The sequence below is a fragment of the Thamnophis elegans genome, chromosome 3, assembly GCF_009769535.1.
Source record: "Thamnophis elegans isolate rThaEle1 chromosome 3, rThaEle1.pri, whole genome shotgun sequence".
Taxonomy (NCBI): Eukaryota; Metazoa; Chordata; class Lepidosauria; order Squamata; family Colubridae; genus Thamnophis; species Thamnophis elegans.
In genome coordinates this window covers 128,054,917-128,075,044 of record NC_045543.1, presented here as the reverse complement: position 1 = coordinate 128,075,044, position 20,128 = coordinate 128,054,917, and the positions used below count along the sequence as shown (strand labels likewise).

The 20,128-nt window shown below is 40.5% G+C and overlaps 1 protein-coding gene across 1 annotated transcript in view; it reads left to right on the top strand.

Moving 5' to 3' along the window:
* The window catches only part of OSMR (oncostatin M receptor), a 48,408-nt gene that overhangs the window by 8,006 nt on the left and 20,274 nt on the right, over positions 1–20,128 (top strand). Inside the window, exons 2-11 of the mRNA XM_032214567.1 lie at positions 3,752–3,931; positions 5,023–5,142; positions 6,431–6,509; positions 9,742–9,914; positions 12,677–12,836; positions 14,808–15,068; positions 15,828–15,966; positions 16,394–16,542; positions 18,266–18,396; positions 19,303–19,468. Coding sequence (XP_032070458.1) covers positions 6,440–6,509; positions 9,742–9,914; positions 12,677–12,836; positions 14,808–15,068; positions 15,828–15,966; positions 16,394–16,542; positions 18,266–18,396; positions 19,303–19,468 — 1,249 coding nt within the window. The 5' untranslated portion in view covers positions 3,752–3,931; positions 5,023–5,142; positions 6,431–6,439. The remainder of the gene's footprint in view (positions 1–3,751; positions 3,932–5,022; positions 5,143–6,430; positions 6,510–9,741; positions 9,915–12,676; positions 12,837–14,807; positions 15,069–15,827; positions 15,967–16,393; positions 16,543–18,265; positions 18,397–19,302; positions 19,469–20,128) is intronic.

Below are 20,128 nucleotides of genomic sequence, written 5' to 3'. Positions count from 1 at the left end.
GCCAGCCTTATTTTGGAAGAATCTTCTTTTTCCTAGCATTATTCCCACACTCCGGCAGGGTCCACTCCTTATTTCAAAAGACTGAAGTTCTTTAAAAAGTCTTTTTCAGCTCAGTGTAAATTGACTGGTGTTCCTCTGTGCTCACTACGTGAATCTCATCAGGTTAGCAGTGAAGATAAGAATGAAAAAGACTTTCATTCTTATTAGCACTACTAACGTGTTGGAAAAAATATCCATCTAGTTCAGTTCCAAGCCGGGAGAAAGGCACTGGAGCAGTGGTGGGTTTCAAAAAAAATTGGAACCTACTCTATGAGTGTGGCCTCCTTTGTGGGAGTGGCTTGCTGGCCATGTGACAGGGTAGGAGTGGCTTGTTGGCCATGTGACTGGGTGGGAGTGGCCTGCCACCCATGTGACTGGGTGGGAGTGGCCAAGACGATGTCACTGAATTCTTTGCCCCAATGGATGAACTACAATAAGATTAAAATAAGTACAAAAACAATAAAAGAGCTACTTACAGCAGGAAGATGACTGTTCTTGCCAGTCTTCAGTATCACTGACTCCAATAAATAGGCTGCACAAAGAAGAGACACAGAAATGAACTCTTTCATTGCCATCATTGGGATGAAACCAGTACACAAAACAGTAAAGACAGCTACTTACAGAGGGAAGATTACTGCCTTGCTGGTCTTCTGCACCACCACCTTGTTCCAATAACCTGCACAAAGGAGGGACACAGAAAACAAGACTTTAATTGCATACCCTGTATTAGGATGAAACAAGCACAAAAAATAATAGAAAAAGAAAATTACTGTCCTTTTTTGCATCTTCTGCACCATCACCTCACCACCTTGCTCCAATAACCTGCACAAAGGAGAGACACAGAAAGCAAGACTTTACTATCTCAAGGATGAACCCAGCATAGAGCACACCCAGCAATAAAGACAGCCAATGTTCCCTCTAATTTTTTTTCAGTGTGAGCGGAAAAGTACAGTGTTTGAGCTGTACAGTTTCATGCCTGAGCACCTAAGAGAGCAACAGTTTGAACTGCTGTCACATCTGCTGGACATTTGTGCAACATTCCAAGCATCAAGCGCCAATTGCGAGCGAGGTTTCAGCCTGATGAATGCCAGGCATGAAAATGTGCCACGCAAACACTATACTTTTCCGCTCACACTGGGGAAAAAAGGCTCTCTGCTCAGCTTTTACATTGTTAGACTGGCTAGAGGGAGACATGGCACCAACAGCCGGGGTCCTGGCATTTTGCAGGCAACCTGTCCTCTCACATTCCTTTGGAATGCAACCCATCACATTTGAATTAGATTTTGCCAATTATCCTATTAAAAGATAATCCTATTATTCTAAAATATGACTAACTCAATATTAAAAACTGTAAATATTTAATGCTGATAAATAATAGCAGTAATTGTTATTTAGTATGATTAAAATCAGTATTGATATATCAATATAATATCTATCAAAATTGACAATAAACACTAAAATAACAATACAAATATATAATTTGGAATATAAATGTAATAAATATAATACATAAATGCAACATAAATGTAATAAAATAATTTATCATGAAACTCTCCCCCTTTAAAGTAGTAAGATCAATTAAATAGTCTAGCAAGTTTGGACTATATGCTATGTTATGTTACTTAAGAATATATATACCTCAGAATCAGATACAACGTCCACATCATTTCCAACTGAGTCAATAAAATCATATGCCATGCCAAAACTATTTTAAATAAAGATATGAAATTAATCAAGTATTGCATTTATTTTTCAAAATGAATGTACATTTTTATTATTATTTAAGTTTTGTACCCCATCTTTTCATCTTCAAGGTATTCAAAGCAGCTAACAGATTTTTTTAAAATTGAAATCTACTTAAAAACTGGTGTTAATCTAATTCAAAAAGCCTGGCTAAAAAGGGAATTATCCTTTTCTAAAACCAAAAAGAAAGAAGAACTGCCGCAGGATGGTATTCCGTAGTATTTAATCAATGCATAGCTTTCAAATGTAATCCAAATTATATATCTAAACAACATTATAAATCATTTAAATATCAGAAGATTCAAGCATTGTTTTTTCTGATCTCTTGGCAGAAAGGATGTGTACTGGCATTTTATGGAATTTAAAATGATTAAGTCCATGACACAAATTGCACAATAGGAAATCCACGCCAGAATGCATTTAACTCATTGTATCACCAGGGACCAGAATTTAGCAGGCCCAGGGGAAAAAAAGTAGGTAAAGCCACTTTATAGCTAAATTTGATACCATTAAAAATTAAATAGGATTAAAATCTGTGGTTTATAATTTACCCAGTTGTGCCATGTAGTCCACCCCACTCCTTTTGCCCGCTGCACCAAGGGGGCATGTAAGAGGGAGGGGAAAAAACAAGAGGAGATACGGCCGCAGCTAAGCACGCAGCAACCTCGACGTCTAAGTGGGCGAGTCCACAGCATTTGCGCCCGCACGTCCGAGACAGGGCATAAAAAGGGAAGAAAAGGCAGGGAGGAGATGACTGGAGCCAGCTCTGTTTGGGGCACCGGCTTGCACGCAAGCGCGTCCCCCAGCGCAGGGTGGGGAAAGGCTTTGTTGAAAGATCCGAAGTGCTGCAATCCGTGTCCAGCAAACGACTCTGCGCGGCAGTGGGAAACTGCTGTGCAATGTTTACTTGCCATGTGCGCGGCCGCGCACCTTAGAGGGAACAGTGAAGACAGCTACTTATAGAGGAAGGATCGCTGGTTTGCCAGTCTTCTGCACACCACTTAGGTTGGTCCAAGTAGCTATTCAGAAGTTAGTGATTAGAAGCAATGGTAAAGCAAGATATGGAATTAAAACCAGAAATATTTTGTTGGCTTTCGCGAGCTGGTGTAAGCTAGCCTCCCGAGTCCCACCGCCCCCCCCCCCCTCGTGTTTAGTTGCTTACCTGAGGGAAGCAGCAAGCTCCTGGAAGGCGAAGTAAAGGGAGGGCCAGTATAAACATTCATATTTTATGGACATTACATTGAGTAGGTCAAGTCTTTTTTAAGCCACCTAAACAATAGTAATGCAAATAAATATATGTACTTCTAATCTTCCAACTTCAACAATATTGATCTCTTTCCATAATCCTTCATCATTTTTCCAGTAGTTCATTTAAACATAAGTAACATTTCTTTTTTTGCCCTATATTTATTATCCCCTACTAAATAACATCATTTAATAGTTTTAAAAATTATTCATTATTCCACCATAACTTCAATGTCCCGAATGTGTAGGGTTGCTAATAAAGCCAATTATAAACAATATTTAATCAATCCAGGGAATATATTTCAAACTCCCCATAATTTCTATTCCTTACTATTTTAAATTCACAATATACTTTAGCACATTATTATAGAGCATATTCAGCAGAAGTTAATTTAATTACACAGAATAGAAGTAACAACACCTGGAGGACGGCCTAACCTTGACTCTTTTAGGGGAGATATCTCATACTGCCTTTTTAAAATATTCCTCAAAATATTTCATTCTTCTAGGAGGGATGGTGGTGGCTTCCTACACCTGATGGGAATCCTGTAGTGGGTTCGGGAACATCAGTCAATTCACACCGACCTTATTCCGCCTTCTAATCAAGCCTTCCCTGATCAGAAGTCCCCTGTGATATTGCAGCTCTCGTAATTCTCAGGCAACTCAGACTGACTGGAAATCTTAGGCACTGTATTCCCAAACTTTTGTTTCTGATTCCTGGCAGGACAAGAATAACGAGTGGAGGGAGATATCCAGATTAGGAAGTTCTGAAATCTCCATTACATCAGCCTCCACCAAACCAGACTATATTCAGCAGAAGACCCAAAAGTTGAACTTCAAGCAACAACTTTTAAATAACCAAGTGTTCAAGTGTTCTTTTAATGTGAAACTCAAGAATGTTGTGGTGAGGCACGTATGGTTTTTTGTATCTTCTTTTCCTTTCCTGGAAGGCTGACTAAGTGAGCAGTAAAAATAAACTTAAGTCCAAATGATCTCAAGAAATGATGTTCGTTCATAACCAGCAACATCTCTTGGGATGCAGAACGGGTGACTTCTTGAATCTTTGAACAGGCTATTCAGCATAGATTCTGCATCTGTCAGCCTGGAGGCCTGCTGGAAAAAAGAAATGGGGGGGAGAGGATTTTAATAATAAAACAACCGCAGATTTAAGGGGTATGAAAGAAACCATTTTTTGTCCAAGATTTAAAGGAGGCCTTCCAATATAGTGTTTTATGAAGTGCTCTGTGTGCACCACAGACTTTAGAAGTAAAATACTGAAAGTTGATAAGTAAGATTGAAAAAATATTTTTAAAGTAACCACTTTTTTAAAAATTACAGTCCAGAATCTCATATCTTAGATGAGAAAGCAGAGATTTTGCAAAGCCTACCATCTTGACTCCCATTTAGCTTTTTAAATAACAATATAGTAAAAATTGGGGGCAGCAATAAACCATCTTGCACAGAGGTGGTATTCAGTAGGTTCTGACCAGTTCTGGAGAACCGGTAGCGGAAATTTTGAGTAGTTCAGAGAAGCGATAAATACCACCTCGGACTGCCCCCCCCCCCATCTATTATCTGCCTCCCAAGTCCCAGCGGATTGGGAGGAAATGGGGATTTTGCAGTATCCTTCCCCTGCCATGTATACCATGTCATGCCCACAGAACCAGTAGTAAAAACATTTGAATCCCACCACTGTATCTGCAGCTATAAAGCATAGCAGGTCTCCCATTGTAATGAATTCAGTTTTTATTGTTAATCATCTTCTCAGATAAAGTTTTCAAACTGGTTCTTTGTACGTGTGTGGGGGAATGCATTTCTCTTTCTTTAATCTCTTATCTGCAGTTAACCTTGCTTTTACCCCACATTCTTTCTCTGGTTTCCCTTCCCTGCATTCATGTTTTTTAAATTTATTATCGATCTATGCAGGGCCACCAAACAGTGTCAGTACAGTGTCACTGGGCTTTTTTTTTTCTTATTTGTATTTTTCTTTTCCAGTAAAAACTTTGGAATGTTTGAGGGTTCAAGAACTACCTGAACCAGAATCACAAAAGGATAACCTGTCAACCCCATGCTGAGAATTTCATTATTTCAGATCACATAATATCTCTGGAACTGGTAAATATTTATGCTCCCTTCTCTTGTCTCCCTTCTCCGTTAGGTCAAGCGCATGTCCCTACATTTTAAGTTTACTCCTTTGCAGTCCTGTCTCAACAATCCCCTGTTGTCTCAGGCTAGGTTCACACAATTAACAATGGCTTATTGAATAAACCACTGTGAGCTGGGCTTGCTGAACATGCTGTTGCAAAAGCAGGCCAACTCAGTTAAGATTATTCAGTGTGTGTGTCCAGAATTTGACAGATTTCTGATAGCGTGGAAGAGTCCATGGATTACACATTGATGCCTCAAGGGCAAGATTTTGTGCAGCTCAAAATGAGAGAAGGGCTGGTTTATCATGTTTGAAGTAAATGAAGCAATATAGATGGCCATCTTAAGAGGAGATAATGTATAATTAGGACCCTAGCCAGTAATGGTCCATTTGCAACTTTGCATGCTGTTCTCTTCATTAAGGAAGGAAGCTCATGGTTCCCTCTTGTAAATTGAATGTAGATACTTTATTTTACATCAGATTGTGCTTACGCAAAAGTTAAGATGTTTGTCTTATCAACAACTTTTATATAAACTGTTATCATAACTGCTGCTAATGTGGCTTTCAATTTACTTGCTGTGTTTCCTTCCCTTCTGAGATTAGTTATTTGCTATCTTTTCCTCTTACTCAACAGTACGTATGTGTTTTAGCACCAGGTGATGTTTCATGAATCCAGTGAGCTGAACTATAATGCACCGAATCTGGAGTCTCGAGCAGCTACCTGGGGGCCTTTTCTATTTTACATTAAATATAATGACTAAAAAATTCATGTCAGTTTGAACATGTTAAAGGAATATTTTTTTAATTGTCCATGGGTGAGGGGAAGCTATGTACAATCACTCCAACAAAAAAATATTTTCACAGTCCCATGGAGTTCGATGGATTGTACCCCCAAAGCGTTCAAGAACCATGAATATGGTAGATGCTGGGGAATTCTGGCAGCTACAATCCACACATCTTAAAGTGGCAAATTAAAAAAAAAATACTAGAGAAATCTTTCCCAACCTGATACCCTCCAGATAAATTGGTTACATTTTCTGTACTTTTCAGTAATGCTGATCAGCATATAAAGCACCATATCCCAATAAGTTAGGAAGCCGTATATGAGAACTGGCCCATCCCATTGAATAAAATTCACCAACTGTTTTGATGTATGTTTATTTCAAGTTGTATGAAAATTAGCATGAGATTTCTGAAGAACTGGACGACATGATTCATCAAAAGGAATTCTATTTTGTTACTGCTTGTATCTTTCAGGGGTAACAGATGGACCATTGGATATTTTGCACGATACTTCTCTGCATACCGTTATGTCTTGGTCTGGTTCAGAATCAAGGTATAGATAACAGTGTTTTGAATGGAACGATTAAATTCCTGAATTCTAAAAGAATTGAGTTTAAAGGAGAATCTCAACTTAAGCAGCTTTGTAGCAAATGACAAAGCATTCCCAGTGCAAAACAATTTAGGGTAGTTGCTCACTTAAAGAAGTCCTAATTGATGCTATGATTAACTCGGAGATTGAGGATGTGCACATGATGATGGCTGAGTACATTTTAGATTCAGCTGAGGATGGGAGAAGAGAATCACATACACACCTCACGTCTCCGGTGGGTTAGAACCATAGCTGACATCCAGAGAGTAAATGATACGATATCAATATGCCACTGACCAGAGATGAGCAAGCTTAAGTTCTATTACAGTTTCAGGAAATAAAATAATCTTTGAAAAAATCATTTCACAATATCTTTGATTAACCCATGGAGATGGTTAGGAGCATCACATTTCTGGGTGTGCAGCTAACGAGTAAGATGGCTTAGTTGTTCTACAGTGAGACACTGGTGAAGCAAGCACAGCAGCGTGTGCATTTTCTACATCGCATGAGAAAAATATATCTTCCTTCCCCTGTCCTTACCACTTTGTATAGAGGGACGATCAAGCGCAACCTGTCATATTGCATTACTGTCTGGTTTGGAAACATTACTGCTTCAGACAGGAAGGCGGTGCAGAGAGGGGTTAGGACAGCAGAAAATATTATTGGTAGTTCACTTCCTTCTATCCAGGACATAGCATGTATGCAACGCTTGAGCAGGATCCGCGGTATTGTCTGGGACATTACACATCCTCTTCATGACCTGTTTTCCTGGTTATCTTCCGGGAGGAAGCTTCGTGGTAGCAGAATATCCAGATTCAGTCACAGTTTTGTGGCATACAGTATCAACCTTGTGACTTTTCAAGCTTCCTCTTCCCACTATGTATTCATGATGGACAGTGATTAATATATATATATATATGTAAGGATGTTGGTATATCCATACAATATACCGATATCTTGGGCTGCCACAAAGAAGAGGGAGTCAAGCTATTCTCCAAAGCATCTGAGGGCAGGACAAGAAGCAATGCGTGGAAACTAACCAAGGAAAGAAGCAACTTCGAACTAAGGAGAAATTTCCTGACAGTTAGAACAATTAATGGAGCAACTTGCCTCCAGAAGTTGTGAATGCTCCAACACTGGACGTTTTTAAGAAGATGTTGGATATCCATTTGTCTGAAGTGGTATAGGGTTTCCTGCTTAAGCAGGGGGTTGGACTAGAAGACCTCCAAGGTCCCTTCCAACTCTGTTAGTCTATTGTATTCTATTCTGTCTGTATATGTGTTATCTACGTGTACACGTTTGAGAGCAGGCAACAGATTTTCATTTTTAATGTGTGTCAGTGTGCCCACAATAAAAAATGACAATAAAGATTATCTTATCTTAATAGAGTATTCATCCAATAAACCAGTGTTTTTCAACCATTTTTGTGCAAAGGCACACTTTTTTCGTGAAAAAAATCACGAGGCACACCACCATTAGAAAATGTTAATTTTTTTTAACTCTGTGCCTATATTGACTATATATAAAGTGTTTTTCCCACGGCACACCTTACACTATGTCACAGCACACTAGTGTGCCACGGCACAGTGGTTGAAAAACACTGCAATAAACTATTGACCAGGTAACAGATCAAAACCAGTAAACTATTGCTTGGGTTGTCTGTCCAAAGGAAAAGCAAGAGGCAAGATGAAATTAAATCAAAAGTCTCAATAGAGCAAAGCAAGGAATTCACAGGCATGGGCTCAGTTTTAGAGAAGTTGCTTTCAACAATGGGAGTGAACATAATACATAAGCCATGTTGGGCCTTCACCCAGTGCATAGTTGAGACTCATCAAAGAGAAGCTACAAAGTTTGTTCTCATGCTGGCCCTCCACCTGTTTCTTGCTGGCTTCCACATGTTTTTCAGACCTGTGAAATTCAGTTCTCCGATACTGGATCTCTATTAAACACGTCTGCTATGATTCAGTTGCCGAACTTTGAGTCTAGATAACTTTCAGGGTTCAGGACAAGTTCTTGTGAACTTGCTTGGTCTGTCAAAGCCAGAGTGGCTCCATGTGAACCTTATAAGACAAAGAAACAGACACCTTGGAGACCAGTTCCTTTATTAGAACTGAATTTTGCAACATGCTTCCTTTCCCCTCTTTTTTATCTTCATGAGAATTGGGGAAGGAGTGTTATCTGAGCCGTTCGTGCAAAGCGATTTCTTGGCTTGGGCTCAAGTTCTGTTTATCTGTTGTTGCTTTGTTAGCATGTTTTCTCTTGTCCTTGAAGGCCATCCCCTATATTAACTACACTGTAATATTGTGGGAAACGTTAGTGACATAACTGTTGTCCCATGGTGCTTATGGTTTTACCTCTTCCTCTGAAGAAACATATTCTAGAATCTTCTCCCATTCTAAGAAATAGTGTGGGAACCAGCTCTTATGTCTGAAGGAGATGACAGTGGAATCAAGTCAAATCCCTCCATCCTAAATATAAATGCCATGTCCAAAACTGTAAGAACATACTGCTTCCCTAGAAATTTCTGTGAATAAGTTAAAAAAAAAAAAGGTGGATTTTGGGGAAATTTGTGGATTATCATTTTGTCAGCTTAATTTTCTTTTTCTACTGTGACTGCACTTTGATTTTAATTGATTTTATTATTGTTTGCTACTCAGAATCAACAATTTGAGATGTGCAGCCATATAAAATGAATAAATGAATGAATGGATTTGGGAGATAATGATAAGTGTTGGTATTTTTCTTCCATCATGATGCATACTGTTAAGTATTGCTTTTAATCTTTTATCCCTGTTTTATCACTCTGACACAGCGAGTGGGAAAAAAGACCAGAATTCAACCTGAATCAGATTCATAGAGCCTCCACCCCAAAATTCTTGGCTATTAACTAAAGAGCATATTAATTAAAATTAACATGCACACATTGAATCTTCACATTAAGGAAAATATTATAAAGAAACCGGTTATTTCTATATAAATGTTATATGTAACTACTTCATAGATTCACCTGTCTTGGATTAGAGTTTCTTAAACTTAGCAAATTTAATATTTGTTGACTTTGTGCCTGGAATATCCCAGCCAGCCATGCTGGATAATTCTTGGAATTGAAATCCTTACATTTTTAAAGTTGCTGGGGTTGAGAAATACTTAGATCACTCATTCTTTTTTTCCATTTTTCCATTATTTTTTCCATCAGGCAATCAGGTGTTTGAACCAAGAAACCTTAGGATTTCCTCAAATAATCCTCATCAGCAACTGCTCCTGGAATGGGATGTTAGTGATGACTCTGAAGCATACAATTCCCAAATAGACATTATTTTTAACATCCAAATTCGTTTAAGAGAAGAAAATGAAACAATTATTTTGAATGTAAGTATCATTCTAAAAACAGGGCTTTTGGGAATTTATATCATCTTGCTCTTGAATCCAATTCCAATTTGGTGAGAATAAATTTTAAAGTTCAAGCTAAATCCAAACTAGATGCATACATATCAAAAGTGAGGGTTATTCATATAACCCTCTGCTTCTTATTTTGTAGTACCGTATATACTCGAGTATAGGCCGACCCGAATATAAGCCGAGGCACCTAATTTTACCACAAAAAACTGGAAAAGTTATTGACTCGAGTATAAGCCTAGGGTGGGAAATGCAGCAGCTACCGGTAAATTTCAAAAATAAAAATAGATACCAATAATGTTTTTGAATATTTATTTCAAAGAAAAACAGTAAACTAGCGGTGTATTCAATGAAATACTTCACTCACCTCATGATGCTGATGTCCTGCTGTGATGATGATGTCCCGTGCAGCCGCGGGAGCGATGTCCCGCCTCCTATGACACACGGCACAGTGATTCCTATCATTGGATCACTGTACCAGAGGAGGTGGGACATCGCTATGTGGCTGCTTGCCATAACAAGGAGGAGGTGGGACATCGTTGCAGAGCGGCAGGAGGGGGAGGAAGGGGAATCGTAAGACAGCCCTGCATTACATTAGAACGTGAGGAGGGGGGATGGTGCGGTGCGCGCTGCGCGGCAAACTGACACAGAGGGAGGGGAAACTCACAGGGGCACTGGGCCATTCACGAGTGTCACCCAGCGGCATGGCCCCGCCCCTTTTTCTCCTCCATTTTGGGCAAATTTTTCACTGACTCGAGTATAAGCCGAGGCGGCTTTTTTCAGCCCAAAAAGTGGGCTGAAAAACTAGGCTTATACTCGAGTATATACAGTAAGTAGCTAACCCAAATGAATTTTTCTATATTTATCCATGCATCCATCTATCTATTCCATCTATTTATTTATTTATTCATTCATTCATTCATTCATTCATTCATTCATTTACCAGTTTTATCTGCCACTCTAGCTAAAGTCTATAAGCATTCCAGTACATAAAATTTTACACCAGGAATCAATGTTCCCTCTAATTTTTTTTCAGTGTGAGCAGAAAAGTAAAGTGTTTGAGCGGCACATTTTCATGCCTGAGCACCTGAATTTTTTTCACAGATGTCACCTAAGACAACAACGAAATCAGTATTATTTGAAACTCAAAAGTTATGTTTCTTCAAGGTACCTGCTTAATTAAAAGTGTTATATAATATCAGTATCACTTAACAACGCTCCTGCTTAGCAACCAAAAGGTTGGCTCAGAAACTCTGGCATTTGAAGCCCGCAAGTCTTAAAGCTGTCACGTTACAAGATCCTTGCACCCCTAACCCTTTAGAGAGAAAAAACCCAGGGGTCTTCAAACCTGACAGCTTTAAGACTTGTGGACTTCAACTACCAGAACTCCTCCTCCAGTCATGCTGGCTCAGGAACTCTGGAATTGAAGTGTGCAAGTCTTAAAGCTGTCAAGTTACAAGATCCTTGCACTCCTAACCCTTTAGAAAAAAACCCCACGGTCTTCAAATCTGACAGCTTTAAGACTTGTGGACTTCAACTCCCAGATTTCCTCTTCCAGTCATGTTGTGGCGATGTCATCTGGATGGATCTGCTCCATCTTCAGGAGCAGGGCTGCCGCTGAAGATGCCGACAAGCCCCTGCCGTCACCAGAATAACTGCTGCCGCCTCCTCCTCCTCCAACAGCACCACCACATTTGCTGAGGTGAAGCCACCAAAGCTCCCGCTGGCACCCCCGCCCGTGGCAGTGATGCTGGTGCCTCCCCCTCCGCTCGGAGCACCTGAGTTGGGCACCCTGTTACCCCTGCTTCCGCCTCCTCCTCCGCTGTGCTTTTGAGGAGCCATGAGACCTTTTTGTTCCTGCTCCCGCCACCTCACCGCCTTCCTACTGGCTCCCATGACCTCATGGCTCCTCAAAAGCATGAAGGAGGAGGGGGCAGGGGTAATGCGGGGCTCAGCTCAGGTGCTCTGAGTGGAGGGGGAGGCACCGCTGCCACGGGTGGGGGCGCCAGCGGGAGCTTTGGTGGCTTCACGTCAGCTGCAGCGCCGGGCGGCAACTCCGGCAGTGCTGTTAGAGGAGGAGGAGGCGGCAGCAGTTATTCCGGTGGCGGCAGGGGCTTTGGGACTTCACAACTACCGTCTGTTGCCCTGTGCTCATCAAAACAAGTCCGGGGAGGTCCTTTGTGGGCGGCCAGTTCTAGCCGCCTGCAAAGGACCTCCCCAGCTTCCGGAGCCTGTGGCAGTAGAAATCACTGCGCGGCAGTTGAAAACTGCTGCGCGGTGTTTTCTTGCCATGTGCGCGGCCGCGCAGCCGTGCACCTTAGAGGGAACATTGCCAGGAATCCAAAATTGTGCTCATAAAATTCATGGCATCCAGGAACCATCATTAAAAAAAAATGCATACCCTTATACCTCAAATGCCCAGTGAGCAAACCCCACCTTGCCTGAATTCTGAAAACACAAAATGGAAAACATCTTGATCAGGGACTGGGTGTTCTTTAGCACTGGAGCAGTTATACTGAGGTCTTATTTTGGATATAACCTTCTAATTTCTAGCAAGGTTCTCCAGTGTATCTTGGGTTCACATGTATAGGCTAAGCTGACTTTGCTTGGGGAAGATAATCTGGCAAGTAACTGGACTTCTTTTACAGAAAGAGTGAAATCAAAAGAGCCAAAGTTTATTGTCTCATTGGTTTGGGTTCCTTTTTTAATTAGCTTCTCTTATGGTGTACTTTTAGGTGAATTATACAGCAGTTCCCAATAAGTCAAGACAACATCACCAGTGGAGGTTTACCTCTGAGGTACCCTTGCAGTGTGCAACTCATGAAGCCAGAATAAGGAGTATTGTGGCATCTTCTCAAATTTGGAGTAACTGGACTGGTTGGGTAGCAGCAAATGGTAAAGTCCAATTACCAGGAAAAAGCAATATGTGCTGCATTGTGCAGCTTCTCTAACCTCTCCTTTTTTGGACATGTTCAATTTCTGTTCCTGTTTTTTGTTGCTCTTCACAAATATATCTGTGGAGATTCTCAGTCATCCAGGTCATGGTTGTCCCAAAAATGCTTTTTTTTCAAGATGCAAGTGGACTTTCTTGTTTTTCTTTGAAGACATTTCGCTTATCATCCAAGAAGGGTTTATATTTCTTGCAGACAGTTGGTCATTTGCATTCTTTTAGAGAGGAGTCGAGGCCATTTGGAGGTTTATCTATGTCCTCAGGGTCACCAACTGGCCAATGACCAGCTGGCAGCAAGGAATATAAATCCTTCCAGTCCCCACCATCCAGTCATAACTGAAGAATCTTCTTGGATGAGAAGCTAAACATCTTCAAAGAAGAACAAGAAAGTCTAGTTACTTCTTGAAAAAGTGCCTTTAAGTATTCAGCAAGTTCTGAGCAGTTCTGGAGAACCAGTAGCGGAAATTTTGAGTAATTCGGAGAACCAATAAATACCACCTCTGCCTGCCCCTACCCCTACCCCTATTTATTCTCTGCCTTTTGAGTCCCAGCTGATCGGGAGTAAATGGGGATTTTGCAGTAACCTTCCCCTGGAGTGGGGAGGGAATGGAGATTTTACCTGCCATGCCTACCAAGCCACGCCCACTGAGCCACGCCCACAGAACCGGTAGTAAGAAATTTGGGATCCCACCACTTGACTCTTCACAAATAATTACCTTATTATTAGGAAGGGACAGTGTATGTAGGGCAGGGGTGTGAAACTGGCGGCCTGTGAGCCAGATGTGTCATGCATAGGCCACGCCTACCCCAGCTCCCCAAAGGGAAAACCATCGCAATACATCATGTGATGGCAACATGATGTCACGAGTTTGATACCCGTGATGTAAGGTGACGTTGAGCAATTTGAAGCTCAAGGCTTATGCCCCACCCCACACCGCTAAAACAACAGCTTTTGAAGGTTTGGTAATGCCCCTTGAGAACAACGAGCATTTTAATAAACTGCAACAGTCCTTTAAGTATTGCAAAAGCTATTTTCTTCTGGGAGATTTTCTTCTGAGGCAATTATTTGCCCATAGTCCATGCTTAAATGTAAGGTAGGTGAGTAATTAGGCTGACTTAACGGATTTAATAAATCATCTATTCTGGCCATAGGAAAACTATCAGATTTTTCCCTGTAGCACTCAACTAGAATCCACCTAGCGGTATTCTGGGATAATAGAAATCAAGTGTAGTTTATGTTCTGCTTGGAAAGGAACATGGGGCTAATCAGAATTCTCCATTCATGAAGAACTCCTCGCTGTGTACATGCTACTGTATCTGAAGTTCAGCTGGTCCTCATCCATGTTTCTACAATAACCTGGACCGAGGGTCCCTAACCCCCATTTCATGGACCAGCATCGGTCTACTGCATGCCAGAAATCGGGCCGTACAAACAAGTGAAGCCCCATCCATGTGATGCAGGCATCACACTAAACCACACTCACTCCGGTCCACGGAAAAACCTCTCTCCACATTCCTGATGCCCAAAAGGTTGGGGACATTACCTAGACATAACAGCATTTGATCAAAGATAGTGCAAGAGTCCTCCTTCCTGGTTTGATAAGTAGCATAGCTTACTTATTTCCATGCACATTCTCAGCCTAGAACAGTTCATCTACCTCTCAACTCAGTCTCCCGGTTGGCCATATGGAGAACAAATAAAAGCACCTAACTCTGTGACCATTTTCTCCAACCTGAGTGCCCTCCAGATGTTCTGGGGCTGGCAACTGCCAGAATGCCAAGGGAAGATTAAGGCACTTTGCTCAAATGGAGATTTTTCTGATGAAAAATGTTCAAAATGTTCAAAGAACCCTGAGAACAATAAAATAATTAAATGAAGAATATTCAATCTTCTTTTTCTCTATTGCTTTGTGCAGGGCCAAATGCTCTCAGTAATGAAGAAAACCATATCTTTCCTGAAGGAAAAGTATTTGAGCAAGGTTCAAACATCACATTTTGCTGCATTGCGAAGAAAAATGAACGTGTAACTAGTTTTACATTTTACACAGAACCCAACAACACAACCCAGCCACCCAGAATATTATTTACTAAAAAGACTAACTCTTCATTCCCTGGTCGCTTTCAACTCACCTGTGGTTTTAAGAGCGGTCCTCGTTCCATTTATCTCTACCTCACCAGTAAGCAGAAAATTTTCAGTCTTATTGCTTGTCAGTATGGACATTCTGGGTTGTTGCAAAGGGTCTGGACTTCACTTAACAATAATTCCAGCCAACATGGTCAGCAATCAGAGGTTGTGGGAGCTGTGACCTATTAACATTTGCAGAATCCCACATTGTTCTCTTCTGTTGGAGAGAACAGGATTATTTTAACTAGAACTGTTTTGAATTTTAATCTCAAAATCAAAGATTATTTTATTTATTATTAAAATGTATTATTAAAATTTATATGCCGCCCAATCCGAAGGAGATTGGTGAGATTCTTATAGCATAAGTGGTAGATAATATAGTTGCTGATGTTAGCTATTTGTAAGCGGCTCTGGTTGCTTGTGCCTGACATTCTGGATAAAAACAAGATGAGGAAGCACTGTTATGCTGTTCTGAATTCCTGATGAAAAGACAGAATATAAATTTAATTAAAAAATGAATGAAATACTTGGGTGAGCCAATTTCCCTTTCAGAATAAAGCAGGGCAGGCAAACTACAGAGCTCTATCATCTTTATCAGCCAATAGTTATCAGAAATTGAATAAAAGTGACAAAGATTCCAAAGATGGGGTGGGATTGAATGCCTGTTCCCAATGCTTGTATTGATCAACTTTCTGCTGGTGATTGCAGGGATAGGGGAATGGACAAGATGAACAACTTGATTTGTTAGGAAAGCAATTGTGTAGATGAAATATATAAGAAAGTAACGTATGAATCTGAACTTGTTTAATAGGGCAGCCTGATAAACCCCAAAAACTGAGCTGTGAAACTGAAGATATGATTAATATTACATGTACTTGGGATCCTGGATATGTAGAGACGACCTATTACTTACAGGAACGCTGTCCAATGGAGTTTATTTTGTCTGATGTGTAAGTATTTTCAAATCAGTCCAAAGGATAATATGAAGGAGCTTGGACTACTTGCATCCGGATTTATGAGGTATCTTTGAAAGGAATATTTGGGGATGTTGAAGATCTTGATGCCAGGAGACAAAATCTGTGTTGTATAAGAGATACTGGTGACTATAGGGAAGTTAAAACAAATCGACTAGTTGCATGTTTAACTTGAATGGAGAAAACCATTGGCATTTTGCTTAAGGTTATTGTATGCCTGTACTAAAATAGGTCTATGTTGTCTACTTTAAAATAGATGAAATTTATAGTGGCTTAGAGATAAATCTTGGTTCAGGATAAATCTTGATTTTGTAGGCTAAGGTGAGCATTTCTTTATTGCATTATTTTTGTCTGCAAATGGAATAACACTGACTTTTCTCCCTCCCGTGCTCTTTTTTGAAAGCTCTTCTACAAAAATATATTGCAGTACAAAGTTTAAACACAACTGTTCATTCAAGAGGGACGACCAATTCCTATACAATGTAAAGTTAACCTCCAGCAATTGCCTTGGACAGAAACATGAGCAGCTTAGTTTTAATGTAATGCACATAGGTAAGGTCTTTACTAAATTTTGTATTTCATCCTATTGTCATAGTCTAAGAGTATGAAATAGTTTTGCATGCTGCAATTGGGTGAAAATGTCAAGTAAAAATTAACGTTACGCATTGGTCCTTGCTAACAGAATTGGGTGTCCCGCAAACAAAGATCTGGAGAAGTTAAAATTGCAGGAATATGCTATTTCTTCTCCCGTTGTTTCCTTATTGATAAATAAAGATTGATCACCTCTCCGCTGTTGAGAAAAGCAGAATAAATTGGAACCTGGCAAAGAAACATGACATTTGGCTCATTGTTGCCTAGCCTGATGACCTACATTTTAAAGTTTTGCAGTTGTATTTATAACACATCTGGAGAGTACTATGTTGGAGAAGAATCAGAGATTTCCACAAAAGGCGGGTGAGGTCAAAACAGACATAATGTCATGAGGCCTCTTTTTTACACACAAGTTGTACGAAAGGGAGAGGGCTTGTGTTGTGGTATTGTGTGCAGGGTGTTGCTTGCCATCACCCTCACCCCCAAAGATGCCATTGGGTGATTTAAGCAATTTAGAATTTCTATTTTGTTGGGCTGCTCTGGTTGCCTTTCTCCTCCTGATTTACTTTAAGCCCGTGATGGCGAACCTATGGCATGTGCGCCACAGGTGGCACGCAGAGCCCTCTGCGGGCACGTCAGCCATGACCACAGCGCAGCTCTACCACCCATGTGCCTCCCACCGGCCAGCCGGTTTTCAGGTCTCTGCCGCACATGTGCAGGGGCGGGGCCTTTACCGATCTCCACAGGTTCTATCCTCCACAGGTGCCTCTCCATGGCAGGAATGGAGGATAAAGCCTGGGGGTGCTGGTGAGAAACTGCAGAGATCGGGGAAAGCATGGGAGGCAGGAATGGAGGAGAAAGCCTGGGGGTGCTGGTGAGAAATCGCAGAGATTGTGCGACCCCCCCCACCCGCCCCGTTTTGGACCTGAAAAGCCTCCTGCACCAACTTGGAAGCCAAAATGGGATGCGGGATGGGGCACATGCATCGGGGGGGGGGGGGGGGGGGGCTCACATTGCATTTTGAGGATTGGGGCACACGGCAGCCAAAAGGTTAACCATCACTGCTTTAAGCTGTTATTGATTCAGCTTTTGGGATTCCTTTAATAGGATTTGTTCCTATTGCTTCTCACCCTTCGTGATGATTCGTCAACCCAGAAGGTTCAAGTGACAAGCATTCACAGCATGGAATGTAGATTGGATTTGTTTGGCTAAGGTTTGAGACGTTCCATTGCGCCCCATTGTGTCAGGGAAATTATGATTACCTTCCTCATTTCTGCAGGAGGAAAAAGATACATTTTTTTTGTGTCCTCCTTTTCCTGTCTTCAGGAATCGCAACCACTGTGTTGGGAAATTGGGCATACTTCACTGATGGGAATGAAAGGGAAGAGAAAACAACTCTGGAGTAAAAGCAAAATAAACTGAAGTGATGAAAGTAGAAAAATAGATAATGCCTGGTAGATGGTTATAATTATTTTTATGCCTGAAGATCTTTTGTAGTTTCATATCAGAGAAGGGATGTTCAGGAATGATAAAGCACTTCTTTCTTTCTTTCCTTCTTTCCTTCCTTCTTTCTTTCTTTCTTTCTTTCTTTCTTTCTTTCTTTTTCTAGCTAACTATCTGGTTGGTTTTATAGTCCAAAGTATTGATATATATATATATATTTCATTTTTCTCTTTTCAACCAGTTCGTCCTGTAATTAGCAGTAAACCATCAGTGGATCATCTAAATGCTACTTTCATTCAGTTATCTTGGCAGATAAAACCAATAAATGCAAGCCTATCATTGCTATGCCAGATCAATGTTGGTGAGAATAAGGTGAGAAGCATCAATATCTATATAAAATAATAGCAACTCTCCCCACCCCGTTATAAATCCTGCATGAGAAGGGGTGATCGTTTACAGGTGTCTTATTTAATTAAAAAACCATTTAGTTTTCTATGTTATAATTGCAAAACAGCCAAAACTCTAACCTTTAGACATACTCCAACCCAAATCTCAATCATGGCACAGTTCATCCTATCATAAACAGTAAATCCATTATCTGAGAACCCAGGTTGTTGGGGCCAATATCAGCATATTGGAAACTGCTTAGAGAGGGCCATAAAGCACCGTGAAACGGTATACAGGTCTAAGTGCTATTGCTAAGTGCCATTATTTCGGAAGCCACCAAAAAGTGGGTTATATCCAGTGGTGTCCTTTTAGTGGCCCAGAAATTGTTGGTGAATCTAATGTTTCCTTGTGTGCAGGTCCCCCAGATCTGTTCCAAAGAATGAGCGGAAGCCTTTGGACAAACATTGGGATTCAATGTGTAAATTAAACTTTTTAGAGTTTAAGTTGATTGGAAAGGTAGATAGGATTTTTTTTAAAAGCAATTAAAATAATGAAAACAATTCCTTCAGATCAAATTCTAGTCTTGGTGGCTTCATAGATATTTCTCTGTAGGTTTCTTAGAGGCAATATACAGTAGATGTGGCTTGCAATTGCTGCCTTTCATGATTTGTTGTTGTTTAGATTTTTCAGTGTAGCCTACAGTTTTGGATTTTCTGATGGACTCAAGTCCAAATCCAAAGCAGATCTGATTTTTTTTTTTGGGGGGGGGGGGATAAGTCAAAATTTATTAGATGCTGCCTGCCATCTGTATTTACATTTCAGGGAAAAAAAGTTACCCTACAGAAAAATAGTATTTGCCCTCTTAACAGATTTACTCTTTGTATTTTGCAGTACAATATCACAGCGCAGTCCAATTCGGATTTCCATTTCCACTTCCAACTGGGTGGACTGCAGCCTGCCACAAACTATATATTTAAAGTACGCTGTGCTGCAGATGTCAGTCCCTTCTGGAAGTGGAGTAACTGGACAGAGATATCGACTGAGACCCCTGAAGCTGGTGAGCTGTTGTGGAAGAAAATTTTAAGGGACATGGAACCTAGAGTTTTGTCGTCTTCCCTGTCTGGTGTCCTCCAAGTATTTGGGCTACAAATTCCAATTATATCCAGCTAGCACAGACAGAGGGTTGAAAGGGTGTAGGCAAATACATTGGACAGGTAGTAAATATCAAGGCATAGATAATCAGGAAAGAGTTTAGTCAAAATCATTGTTCTTCAGAAGATAAAGAAAGTATATCTTGATTCAATTGCCATACATACATCCACTTAGTTACATTCGGATATGTAATCTTGCCAAATATTAAAAACCTGATTGGTGGAGTTTTTTTTTTTAAGAATTAATATTTTTGTTGAAATTAACTTTAACTATTCCATGGCCAATTAACCTAGTAAGCAGTCATGACAGTCATGTATTTGTTCTGGAGAACCTCAAGCTGGACTACATAAATTCAGTAATTCTAGACATTGGCTACCCCATCTAGCCTATAGAGGAAGTCCTTGAATTAAGACCACAATTGGGATGGAATTTCGGTTGCTAAGCAATGTGGTCATTAAGCAGATCATCACATAATTGGCCCCGATTTTATGACCATTTTACCATAGTCATTAAGCAAAGGGCGTGGTGGTTAAGTGAATCAGGTGGTCATTAAATGAATCCAGCT